Source organism: Corapipo altera, unplaced genomic scaffold, assembly GCF_003945725.1.
Source record: "Corapipo altera isolate COAL_440 unplaced genomic scaffold, ASM394572v1 75, whole genome shotgun sequence".
Classification (NCBI taxonomy): Eukaryota; Metazoa; Chordata; class Aves; order Passeriformes; family Pipridae; genus Corapipo; species Corapipo altera.
Genome location: NW_020884887.1, coordinates 7,625,185 through 7,637,689, shown reverse-complemented (window position 1 = coordinate 7,637,689; position 12,505 = coordinate 7,625,185). Strand labels below are relative to the sequence as shown.

The following is a 12,505-nucleotide window of genomic DNA, read 5'->3' as shown; positions in this document are numbered from 1 at the left end:
CTTGCTTGGTGGTATTATAGAGGATCTTTCACATGCATACATCCCCCTTCTGCTCACATCACCACTCCACTGCATCACTAAGTCAGTCATGCATGGGAAACAGGTTTCCTACAGTTGTAACTGCTATTTCAGCAGAAAATTTCTTCCTGAAATACTCCTCGCTCAAATCAAACCAAAAGCCTGGACTGGCTATTTAGAAACAAAGCAGTTAGTTACTCTGGAAAACACTTATTTACTTAGATTCAATCCAACACTTCCACTATGCTTAAAATATACAACGCCTGCAGAATGGAGTGCAGCTTGAAAAACAACTCAACAGCACTCTCAGGAGCTGAAAAATACATCTTCTCACTTGAAACAAATTGACAGATTTCCTTCAGAACCCGCTCCCTCCTCCAGGCAGAATCCTGCACGCGCCATCTCATGCATGAACCAAAGGCTCGCGCTCTCCGACGGGCTACAACATCTTTAAGACATGTCATTGAACAGGGAGGCCGCCCAAGCACAAAACATGCCTTCACTGCAGCCAGCTCCGGAGACAGACCTTTCCCTGGATAAAGCATTCAGAACTTGCAGGCTCCCATTTTTTATCCCATCCTCTTCCTACCAGCTGCCACCCAAACACAGCAGCACAGCCACCCTGGAAGCAGCTGGGGACTGCTCTGGCCGTAGCACAGTCCGTGCATGACAGCACAGCTGCAACAAGGAGCAGCCACGGAGCAGCCGGCTCTGCTCTGCCCTTCCCCCAGCTCCTCGCTGATGGCAGCCCCGTGCTCCCCCACCCAAGCAGGATCTGAAGCATTTTTGGACTGCTCTGATTACTCTCAGATTCTTTTATGTGTCCTACTAAATCAGCACTTAGCTTCAGGTTGTTGGTTTGGGGGGGGAGGGGGGTAATTCCTTTTAAAATTAAGAAAGAGGTTGAAGGGAAGGCAGACTGCAGTGCTCTCAGGGCTCGTGGGGATCTTTTGTCCTTGGACAAAGTCGTTCTATGATGTTACAGCCAAGAGGGACCAGGGCAACAAAAAAGCATCCTTTAATGGAAAGCAGATGACAGTCCAGTGTATGGAGAAGGATCCCATCCCCAAGAACAGCAGCAATACACAGCATTGCACAGAATCACAGAATCAATTAGGTTGGAAAAGACCTCAGAGATTACAATCTTTGACTGATCACCACCTTGTCAACTAGACCATGGCACTAAGGGCCACGTCCAGTCTTTTCTGTTTTCACAATACTAAACACCTTCCAAGCATTTGGAAAGTCTGTGCTGATTTGTTTCCCTGCCCAATCCATCACAGCCATCAGGCCAGATCCTGATCCCGATTACAAACTCCAACATGGGCACAAAAACCAGTGCACGTGATTGGCGTCCCACAACACACGACTTTCCACGTGCTTCAACGGGGGCCTGAGTGTTCGCCAGTTCAGGCTATCAACATCCATGAAGCTTAATAAAAAGAAACATTTTTTGGCGAGCTACTGCTGTACATTTTGTTTTCTTCTCCTTCCCTGGCACAGCAATTTCCCCTCTGGGGACAAGGAATGTGCCAGACAAATGCTGCCTCTGGCAAAGAAACCAGTGACAAACAAGATGCACTTAGTGCACGTTCCAGTTGAGTAGGTGCTCCAGAGACAGGGAAATCTCGAGTTTAAACCCACCTGGCATTACGGTGGGAGAGCAAAGAGCAGCTCTGCCCATGTCTTCCAGTAGACCTGACCTGCTTTAAGTGGAGCCGACAGTATTTCGTGCTCCAGGACTGATGACTCCTCAGCACCGTGTGTTTTATTAAACTTGATGCTGATTGCAGCGGTCATAATTGATGATGATTAGAAATGCAGAGCGCCGCGTTAGCCCCCGACCGGCGTGTGCAAACAGACCCGGGGAGCTCAGAGCGTGTGGCGGAGACGAGCCACGCTCCTGGAGCATGCCAGAGGGACAGGAGCTCCCACAGCCCCCGGGAAGAACAATCCCTCTCTCCATCTGGACCACCCTGCTCAGCTCACACTCATCGCTCCTCTCACAGGAGCCCATTCTCGTGAGGAAACACCAGCACTTCCAGCTGGGAACTCCGCGTCTCACACTCCAAAATCCACTCGTCACACGTCCATCCCAACGCAGCATGAAATCCCAGAGCCTCTCTGGAGACCAGGGCTTCCAAGACACCCACAGATGGGAAGGAGGGGTCAGAGAGAAACTGTTTTTAAGATACTGCAGCCCTAAACAAATTAAACCATTTCAGAGCCTTTTTAAATGCTAATACGGCAATTTGTGAAGCGATTTATGTTCCATTTTGACATTTGCAAAGTGAATTAGATGCAAAACCCCACTAGTTGTAGTTCTAACACTTACTAATAAGAGATTTACTCAAATATAACAGAAATGGGGGATCTCAGTATTTCCACATATCCAAAGAGCAATTACAGTAAAAACATTCAAATGTGCTTTAAAGCACAGACTTCCTCCAGAAAAAGAGAGAGACTTCGTTAGGTTTTGTACTTCCATTTATCCTGTCAGGATGAAACGTCACAGATATATTTTAGTTATGGCTTTAGGTTAAAATGAATAAAACCACAACAAAGCAAAAATGGGAGGATATGCTTTAGAACTAGAGCCTGCCAATATCCGAAATTTTCCAGTTTTGAGGAGAAAGAACTTGCTCTACCCAGAAGCACCGAATCTTTACAAAAGACCAATTTGCCTCGCAATTCAAAGAATTTATTTAAAGACACTGAGAAAAATAATTACTACTTCAAATCTTAATTTGCCTAAAAGCAAACACCAAAAGTCTAATTATAGCTTCCCAGAAATGAGAACAGCCCCACGATCACACGTGCTTAAACAAGTGCCCGCTCTCCGACCGAGTGGCGCCGGCACCCCCAAACTCAGACGTGCACACTAAGCAACAGAAAATTGCAGCTTTAGCCCCAGGAAAAGAAAAACTATTATCAATAATTTCAGCATCTAGAAACACAGCAGAACTCCTCCGTTACACAATGGCTGGAGAGCTGGCTCTGTCTCCCGTGGATTTTCTGGAGCACACCAAACACCTTTTGCACAGCACCAGCTCCCAAAACCCAGCACACTCAGTGATGCAATGAGGATATCCAACTTCAGCAGATCCCTGTTCTTAACACCATATGTTTGGTCACATTTTACTGGCTTCTCCAAGGGGGGTTTTAGCTTTTATTTGGTGCCCCGTTTCCTTTGGGAGAAAAAGAAGAAAAAGAAAAAGAACTCTTCCCACATTTCTGACTTTTGTTATCTTACTTGTTCAACATAGATACGCACAGTGGGCTTCAGCTCCCACAAAGAGCTGGGCTGTTCTGTGCTATGGCCTTAGGCCTCTATTAAAAACAATTTAATTCACACAAGCCCTGTGAGGACTGACAAGCCCAACTGCTGCTGCTTACAGAGCACTGGTGTGCTCCATTTTGTTCAGTGATTGTTTTGGGTTTTGTAGGAGACAGCACCTCTCCCATTTTAAAACATCCTGAATTTCACACGCTGGATGGACCGACTACTGCCTTGCAGAGCATAGGAACACAAGCAGGGACCTGGGGCCTGGCTGCTGTAACAAGCGGGGCTGTACCAGGAACACAGTCAACATGGCCATGCTCAGTGGTCCCTTCTGCCTGTACATCCCTAGCATTCAGAATATAAACAGGAACATCCCAGTCTGTTCACTTTAGCATTTATTCTTAGACCCATTGTCCATGAATGCATTTAATCTCTTATTAAAGCTGCTGATACTGACCCCTTCACAACCTCCTGTGACACAAACTTCCAGGAGTTCACTCCATGCTGTGTGAAGCATTACTGTCCTTCATCTGTTTCAAACACATCTATCTCCTGCTATTTCCACCAGTGCACCCTGGCTAATAGGAGCTTGTAAACAATGGCTCTGTGCTCAGCTGAGGCACTGCCTTCCTGATAGGAACTTTGATCCCACCTTCCTCTCCTAACAAAGCAGCCCCAGGCTCTCCAGTCTCTCCCCATAAGGCAGCTGCTCCGTGCCCTTCATGGCTTGGGCTGCCCTTCTCTGGATGTACCACCACAGCCTTGCAATGCAGAGACCAGAACTGCACACATGGCTGTGACAGGGGTGCACCAATACTCCATATAACTGCAAAATGACATCACTCAAATCTCTGGTTCTTAACACCCTTCCTTATGATGTCCAGTGTTGCCAGTGCTCCAGCTGCCCCTGTGCCATGAGCCAACAATTTCAGAGAACTGTCAGCTGCGACTCAGATCTTCCCTGAGTGGCAGCTGCCAGGTCAGAGCATCCTGATGCTTCAGGGACAGGCAGCAGCAGAGGGGCCTGAACGGAAAAGCAGTTTGTGACTGACAGCACTTTCAGATTGGCTTCAGTTTTGAAACCTGGTGAGGTACCAACACCCTCCCACACTTATTTTGGAAGTGCACCAGTCCACGCACACGCTGCCCAGGGAAAAAACAAGTGACAGTGTGCCTATTCAGACAGGCAAAATTTACCCCTGAGAAGGGTCTTCTTTGAAAGCTCTGCATCCCCAGCCACATCACAGCCTTTCTGTAAGGGAAATAATCTCTAACACAAACAGCTGCTCAGCACCAGACAACTTCCCCAGCCCCACAATCGAGACCTACGTGCAATTTTTCTTTTAGCAGCAAACTTGGTTTGATCCAGCTGCTGTTTTGTTCTCTTCTTTTGCAATCCACTCTCTTCCTTTGACTCCTGCTGTAATGGAAAAAAAACATGGTGAGTGCATGCAATATGTAAGAAATACTACCAGCCCCCTCCCCCCCCAGCTACTCAGACACAAACACTGGTTCAAGAACAAGCCTCTATTTGTGTGAAATTTGAATTTCAAACATAATTCAAACACATTCTGTAACTATTAAAAGCTGTGTGATAAGCATAATGAGCAAAAAGAGTTACAGACTGACATAAACAGAGAAGTAGGAGAGACAATAGACTTCATGCCAGTCACCACCATGCACTGCACCTGCTACCCACGATTTCAGAGAGAATTTGTTTGGCCTTGCTAAAACATTGATATTTGTAAGCACTCAAAACAGAACCTTTTTACAAGTGAGCATCACACACCTGTAAGCCAGGACTGTTTCCTGCCATGCAGCTTCTAGTAACTCTGCCCAAACAATTTCAGGTGATCAAAACTAGGATCCCTACCTATTTTTGGAGACCCATGTGAACACAACCCCAGGGCAGGAGAGCCATATGTATTTCCTCCTCGTGCCAATCTCTCATTGTATTCATAAAATCACAGAACGGTTTGGGTTGAAAGGGACCTTAAATATCATCTCGTTCCAACTCCCTGCCATGGGCAGGGACACCTTCCACTAGACCAGGCTGCTGAGAGCCCCATCCAACCTGGCATTGAACACTTCCAGGGATGGGGCAGCCACAGCTTCTCTGGGCAGTATTGCCACAAGTGTTTCATTTTTGAAGCTTGAATACTTCGGGAATTTGTTGTCTTGGGCCTCTCTGGAACAATACCCCTACAAACAACCTACATGTGTGCTGCTTTAAGCACAGGGACTGCACCAGGACTGGGCACAGACATAAATGACACACATTTATGCAAGTTGTTGTCCTAGCAGCTTAAGCAAGGCCACACACATTACTGAAGGCTAGCACTGGGCCCCTTCCAATTTGTCTCTCTAAATCAGGCAGGATTAGAATCAAACCCAGTATTTCAGGCAGAGACTCATGCCTGGCCAGGAGGGGTTTTGCACCACTCCCTCTGCAGCTGCAGCGAGTTTTGCTCTCTGTGAGACACACACTGGCCACACACTTGTGCCTCATTCCACCTCCTGTGACAGGAGAGGGGTTCAAGACAGGGGCATGTGGCTTGGGCTACTTTAATACAAACAGATACATTGATTTTTTTTCAAGTGTCATCAATTTCTTTTGTCCTTCGTCTATGTTTCTGAGCCTGTGAAGTCCTTTGGACTGCACCTCTGTGCTGAGTTTTGTTCCAGACATCTCCAGCTTTAGCGTTATCTCTAGATTTTATTAATCTATATACACCACTTGCTCCCTCTTACAGATCATTAATGAGGATGTTAAAACACACACAGACCTAATATCGATCCTCTTGGCCTCAGCCTTACATCTCCCCCAGATGAGCCTCCCTTCTCTTCATCACCAGCTCTTGCTGACAGTCTTTTAGCAGGATTTCAATGCAGGAATGGTACTATCTAGACCAAATTGAATTATTTACCCAACTAAGATTTTTGCAAGACATACTATTAAGTGGTTTCCTGAAACCCTAATACATTACAGCTTCTACATGCCCTCATACCTACACCATTCCTCACTTCACTGACTTAAGAAGCACCTCACAACACAGCAGCAATCATACCTGGCAAGTCCACACACACTCATGCTTGTACCTAAGGGGTTTTTCCTATGACCGATTCCTTCTCTTCCCTACTCAGCCTGGTTTGGGTGCCCCCTTTCTAAGATCTGCCACTGTGTCTTCGAAAAACTGCTTCACATCCAGAGTTTCTCTTGCAAGGAGATGGATGCCAAGCTCACATTTAGGAGGTGAAATCCCCTCTTCCTGGGCCCTGGTATATTGCCCTTCTCCACAGTTTTCCATAAGTCAAGGGATGTCCTACTCCAAAGTGCCCGCTTTGGTCTGCAGCAATAGCCTCCCACCTACCTCACGAGCAGACCACACCTGAGAAGTGGGAAACAGTCTGTGGGATTGCACCAGGATCACATTAGGATTATATGCTGGAGGAGATTAAGCAACAGCTCTCCCACTCTCCCCCAAAGCCCTGTCTAACAGTGCTAAATGCACCCCAGCTTAAGACAGGGGCAATTTAATCCTAGCAGGCTCTGTAAATCCCCAGCTCTTCTCTCTAGGCATCAGTCTTCCCCTCATCACTCTTGCACTTGCTGGAAGGTCAACCCTGACACTCTCATCTGCACCTCTCTTCCAGGGCACGGATGTGATTTATGAGCGCACCAAACTTTCCACGGCTGCAAGTGCCTGCACTGTGCACTGAGACAAACACTTACAACACACACCATGGGACAAGATGGGGCCCAAACACCTCCAGGGCTCTGGAGTGGAATGGTGCACCCGGCACTGGGCGCGCTGCCCGGATCCACCGCACAGCCAAGGACGTGCCTCGGTTCTCTGTGCTGGTCCTGAAGAATCTCGACATTTACAACAGTGGCAGGAGCAAAATTATTGCAGAACACGTGTTGTACGAACCTCATACGTTTGAGAAAGATGTTTAAATTGCTCAGCAGTGTTCTACTGAACAGCCACGGTGCAGAGAACCGCTGAAGCAAATCCAATTAATCCTGATGGGCCAAAATATATACACACATCTCAATTCCAAGAATTCTTAAATCTTCTTTATTTTTAAACCCAGAAAATAAAACATACCTTTTAATTAGGATTTATGGCTGTTTGTACCTCTGCTGGGAGAGAGCCCCGCAGGCCCCAGAGTGCTCTGCATAAATGCAGGCATGGATGGTAGAAACCAAAGGGGCCAAAAAAATTCAGAGAAGACAACAGGGCTTGCTCTTCCTGACCCAACCTTTTAATGCTCATCTATCTACAAGGATAATAGGAACTCAGGGGGCCACTCAACCAACTGCCTTTCTAATAAGATCACTAGTCCAAAAATAATCTTAATCAATTAAAATATTCCCAAACTGCAGCCAATACTCTTAGTTACAAGGTCATCTCCAACACACAACTTCCAAGGGAAACTAATTATTATAGCAGAGGTGAGGTAGGAACTGCACACCTCTGTTCAGTGCCAGCCTGGAGAGAATCTCTCCTTTGCTGTCCATTCAAGGCACAACAGCCAGAAGGAGCCCAAATTCTTTTCCTGTGTGTCAGGCTCTGCATTTTAATTTATGATGCTCTCTTATGAGCAATTTCACTGCCAGCATTGTACACAGATCAAGAAATAGACAGGTTTTCAAAGTTCCCTACACATTTAGTGGAAGGCAGCCACTATTCTTCTTCCTTATTTTTTAACCTGCTTCGTTTCACCAGATAGCAGGAAATCAAACTCCCATTTTAAAAATGCTTTTGCACATACTTAAGAGAACCTGACTCTGCCAGCAGAAACAGATACATCTCCACTCCCTCCTAAAAGCCCATAAATGGAAGCCAGTAGCCAGCATCCCACATCCTGCTCCCTCAAATCCACATCATAAACCACAGAAATCAGCTTCTACTGACTCAGGGAAGGAAAGGCTAGAGCAGAATGTCTCCAACACTAATGGTGCAGACTGCAAAGTTGAAAGGTCTGGGTAATTTTACTGCTCAACAGCAGTTGGGACCATCTAACAACAGTGCACAGCCAAACACCACACGTCCTGCATGGGAAATACGCAGATGAAAACCAGACTAATTTATTTTTAAAAACCAATTAAGATGTTGGAAGTCCAATGTTTGGCTCTAGCCAAGGCTGCTGCTGAAATTAATATCACACCCTACTTTATTAGTCTCTGACTTCAGAATCTGTTTCAGCTTTGCTGTCTTTCAGCTCATTAGAACAAACCTGTTGGAATTGGAGACTTGAACAACAAGACACAACGGGGCTCATGCCAGACATGCAGTTCCTGACACACAGAGGGAAGGGTTTTCATCGGGCTGTGAGGAGTCTGGATTCAGATCCATCTGATTTTCGAGGAGTGATCGCAGCAGAGCCATGGAGCCTTCCCGAGAGCCAACTCACACCACATTGTCCTCTGGGAACTGGAGGCACCAGGTCCCTTGGCACCAGCAGAGCCCGTGGGGACAGCAGGGCACTGCAGAGATACTCCCACGAGGCTCTGCTTCACTCGGATGGTCAGTGGTGCGAGCTGGTATCCTGGTTTCAGCTGGGATTGAGTTAATTTTATTCCTAGTAGCTGGTGCAGTGCTGTGTTTTGAATTTAGTATGGAAATAATGCTGATAACACACTGATGGTTCTTTGGTGCCAAGCAGTGCTTACTATAAATCAAGGACTCCTCAGTTTCCTGTGCTCTGACAGTGACCAGGTGTGCAAGAAGCTGGGAGGAACTGGCCAGAGGGATATTCCATACCATAGAACATCATGCTCAGTATATAAACGGGGGGAAATTGGCTGGGAGCCACTGATGGCTGCTCAGGGACAGGCTGGGCATCAGTCAGTGAGTGGTGAGCAATAGTACTGTGCATCATTTGTTTCTCTTGGGTTTTACTCACAGAATCACAGAATGGTTTGGAAAGGACCTTAAAGATCACCTCTTTTCAACCCCCTTGCCATAGGCAGGAACACCTCCCACTAGACCAGGTTGCTCATTGCCTGGCTTTGAACACTGCCAGGGATGGGGCATCCACAACCTCTCTGAGCATCCTGTTCCAGTGCCTCATCACCCTCACAGTAAAGAATTTCTTCCACATATCTAACCTAAATTTCTTTTCTTTTAGTTTGACCCCATTCCTCCTTGTCCTATCACTACATTTTCTCATAAAAAGCAGTTCCTCTCTCCCTCCTTTTCATTACAATTATTATTGATATTATCATTAGGATAATTAGTAGTATTACGGTATTTTATCTTGTTTCTATTACTAAGCTGTTCTTATCTCAACCCATGAGGTTTACTTTTTTTCAAATTCTCCTCCCCACCACAGTGAGGGGGGGTGTGGAGTGAGCAAGCAGTCATGTGGTACTTAGTTGCCAGCTGGGATTCAAGCACAACAGCTGGGCACTGTCATCCCATCTTTTCCATAGTAAGATGTCCCTCAGGCCATGCCTGGTCCTGAGGTGAGTGGCTGCTGTCACAGCTGATGAAGACAGGACAGGGCAGTGGCCAGGTATTTCAGATGATGTCCAAACACACCTCCCTCTGCACCACAGCCAAAATCTAAACTGGAACATTGACACACGGTGCTGATTTCCCTGACTGCAAGTATCTCCAAACACAGGAACACTTGGGCAAAGGGATGTTCCACACCAAAGGGAAGACAAGCCATGCAGAAATAGATGGCACCATCACCCTGGAGTCTCATCATATGTTCCCCGAGGGCTGGCAGAGCTGACGGATCTGGCAGAAAGAGCTTGTGAGACTTCATGCCAACTCTGAGTGCAGGCAGGTACTCTCCAAGCTCACAAAGGATCTACCCAGGAAAAACAGACCCTTCCAAAAGTTCCCACAGCAGATCAGTGGCATTTTGGGATTAAAAGCTGCAAATCAGTCTACGGGTCAGCACAACCTTTGGGCTGTGCTCAGTGCTCACGTTCGGCCAGGCCTGATGCCAGGGAACAATCATGTTTCAGACATGGCTTCGGAAAATCTTGGGGGTCAGTCTTTACCAACAGCCCAATTCAAGCAAGGGGCTCATGAGACAGACCAGGAATTGCTATTCTTGGAAAGAGCACTGTTGGGGACTATTTGAAATACTGTGTGTTTGTAGATGACCACCCAGCTTCTGGTGTGGGCAACCAATTCCCTTCAGGGTTTAAACAGCCGGGGGAGACAGGAACCACTCTGCTCATTCGTCATGTCTGCGTTTTCTGAGACACAGTTTGCACAAAGAAGGTCATCTCCTCTTCCTTCCACAGAGCCAGAGAGACTGTTCTTATTTTGTCCAACCCTTTCCAAAAAAAGAGAAGTGTTCCCCGAATCCAGGATTATATATAGCAGAGATCAGAAAGCCTCACGTCCAGAAAACTTCTTTCTGATGCAGCTCTGCAGATGCCACAGCATAGACATGAGCAAAGAAAGAGAACTTGGCAAAATAACATGGATGAGCTTGATAATCCAGCATGACTGAAAAATTCCTGGGAGAGGCAGTCTGCCAAAGATCATCAAAAGTGAGAAGCTGGAGGCTTTCCAGGTGCAGCTGCTACAAGATCTGCTGGTCTGGAAGCAGAACTAGGGACTTGTTCTATAGATACCTGCCAAGAGACTGCCAAGGAAGAAAGCCATCGAATCAATGATGCCCAAATTGTCCTTGTAGCTTTTGATTCATAAGGAACCATGTCCTAACAGATGCAAGATTAATTGAGAATGTATTGTTCTCTAAAATTGCTATTGATCTGAGCTTCCCACACCTCTTCTTGAACACACAACAAGGTCTTACCAGAGCAAGAACAACAGTTAGAAGGTTCAAAATTGAAATTCAGCTTGATGTACACAGAAGAGCTGAGACAGTTACAGAAGGCAGACAGTTATTTTTTTGAGATCCCAAGTAAATCACAGTTTTGCGTTTGATTTTGCAGAAAACAACACGACAAGAGACTGTGGCACTGGATCTGTAAGCTGATGACTCACAGAAAGAGACTGAACTGAATAAATCCACTCATTCAACTGACTGAACTGTTGTCACTTAAACAGAACCTAATTGGCTCTTTAACGGCCTCTCTGAGCATATCCTTTTCTGTAATATGACCGATTATGCCATCAGAATTTATTGTTTATAGACAAACTTACAGAACAGTGAGAGAGCCTAACCTTTTTATAGATGTGTTTTAAGAGACGTTTGTTTCCTCTTTTTCAGATACGTGCACATTGAGATGAATAATTGCAGACAATAACAGGTCCTGATCTTTTATGTACTGCAGCAGCTCTTATAGCTGCTGATTTCTTTTTTCCTTATAGGTTTCACCATAAAGGCCAGTGATGCAGTAGACATCTGAAGTTAACTTAGCATATTGCAGAGCTAAGGGTTTAACCCCACTGAACTATTACTGCCATATGTTCCATTTCTTTCAGGGAATTTCCCAATGGGAAAGAACTCAGACAATGTGAAGAAAAAACATCCAATATCGTTTGCCCTACAGCTTCTTACTGTTTATTTCTAGTGCTTTTCCCCTCCTCACATGATAATCGCCTTATTGGAGAGCAGCACACTGCAGATGTGGGAGCAAAAGGGACTTGATTTAAGATCTACAGCTAGAGAGTGAACTGAAACGCTTTTGAAAATGGTGGAATTACAAAAAGCAGCTTAGGGTCCCCAATCACCAGGAAGACAGAGCAAAGCCTTAAGAGTCACACATAAAACGCTGATTCTAATAATTTCCCCTCGTGCGGCTCGCTCGGTTGAGCACAGGTTCTCGGGGCTCTGGGTTTCTCCCAGGCAGGAGTTCCTGAGCTCATCCCAACGCCCGTGTAACCAACACAGACATTTCAATCTTTAGAGTAATGCTGATGTGTGTAAGCCAACGCTGGGGATCAGAGATCTGAGCCTTGACACCTCAGCCAGGCACTCCCACACCACATTCACCTTTACACCCTACGGAGGTGGGTTACAAACTTGGATTCCTGTAATTCAGGATCAGTTTACTAGACACTGGCTGTCTCTGAGCTACTCACGAGCCTGTGTTCTGAATCATTTTCTTATCTATTTGCACATAATACAGAATCATGTTTCTAAGGTTTAGCTGGAAATCAATCAAATAAAAATTATGAAAAAAAGATTTGTAAAGGGATTGAGGAAAGGTTACTTTTAAATTACGTTTCAGATTTGGTTCTGAGAGGATTTGGTTATCAAATC

General features: G+C 45.9%; 1 protein-coding gene across 4 annotated transcripts in view; it reads right to left on the bottom strand.

Annotated features, from left to right (window-relative positions):
* The window catches only part of UIMC1 (ubiquitin interaction motif containing 1), a 40,146-nt gene that overhangs the window by 22,718 nt on the left and 4,923 nt on the right, over positions 1-12,505 (bottom strand). For 3 of the 4 annotated variants that reach the window (XM_027643166.1, XM_027643165.1, XM_027643168.1), the window contains exon 3: positions 4,631-4,721. In XM_027643166.1, the coding sequence (XP_027498967.1) occupies positions 4,631-4,721 (91 nt within the window). The remainder of the gene's footprint in view (positions 1-4,630; positions 4,722-12,505) is intronic. The other variant, XM_027643167.1, reaches the window with a different exon arrangement.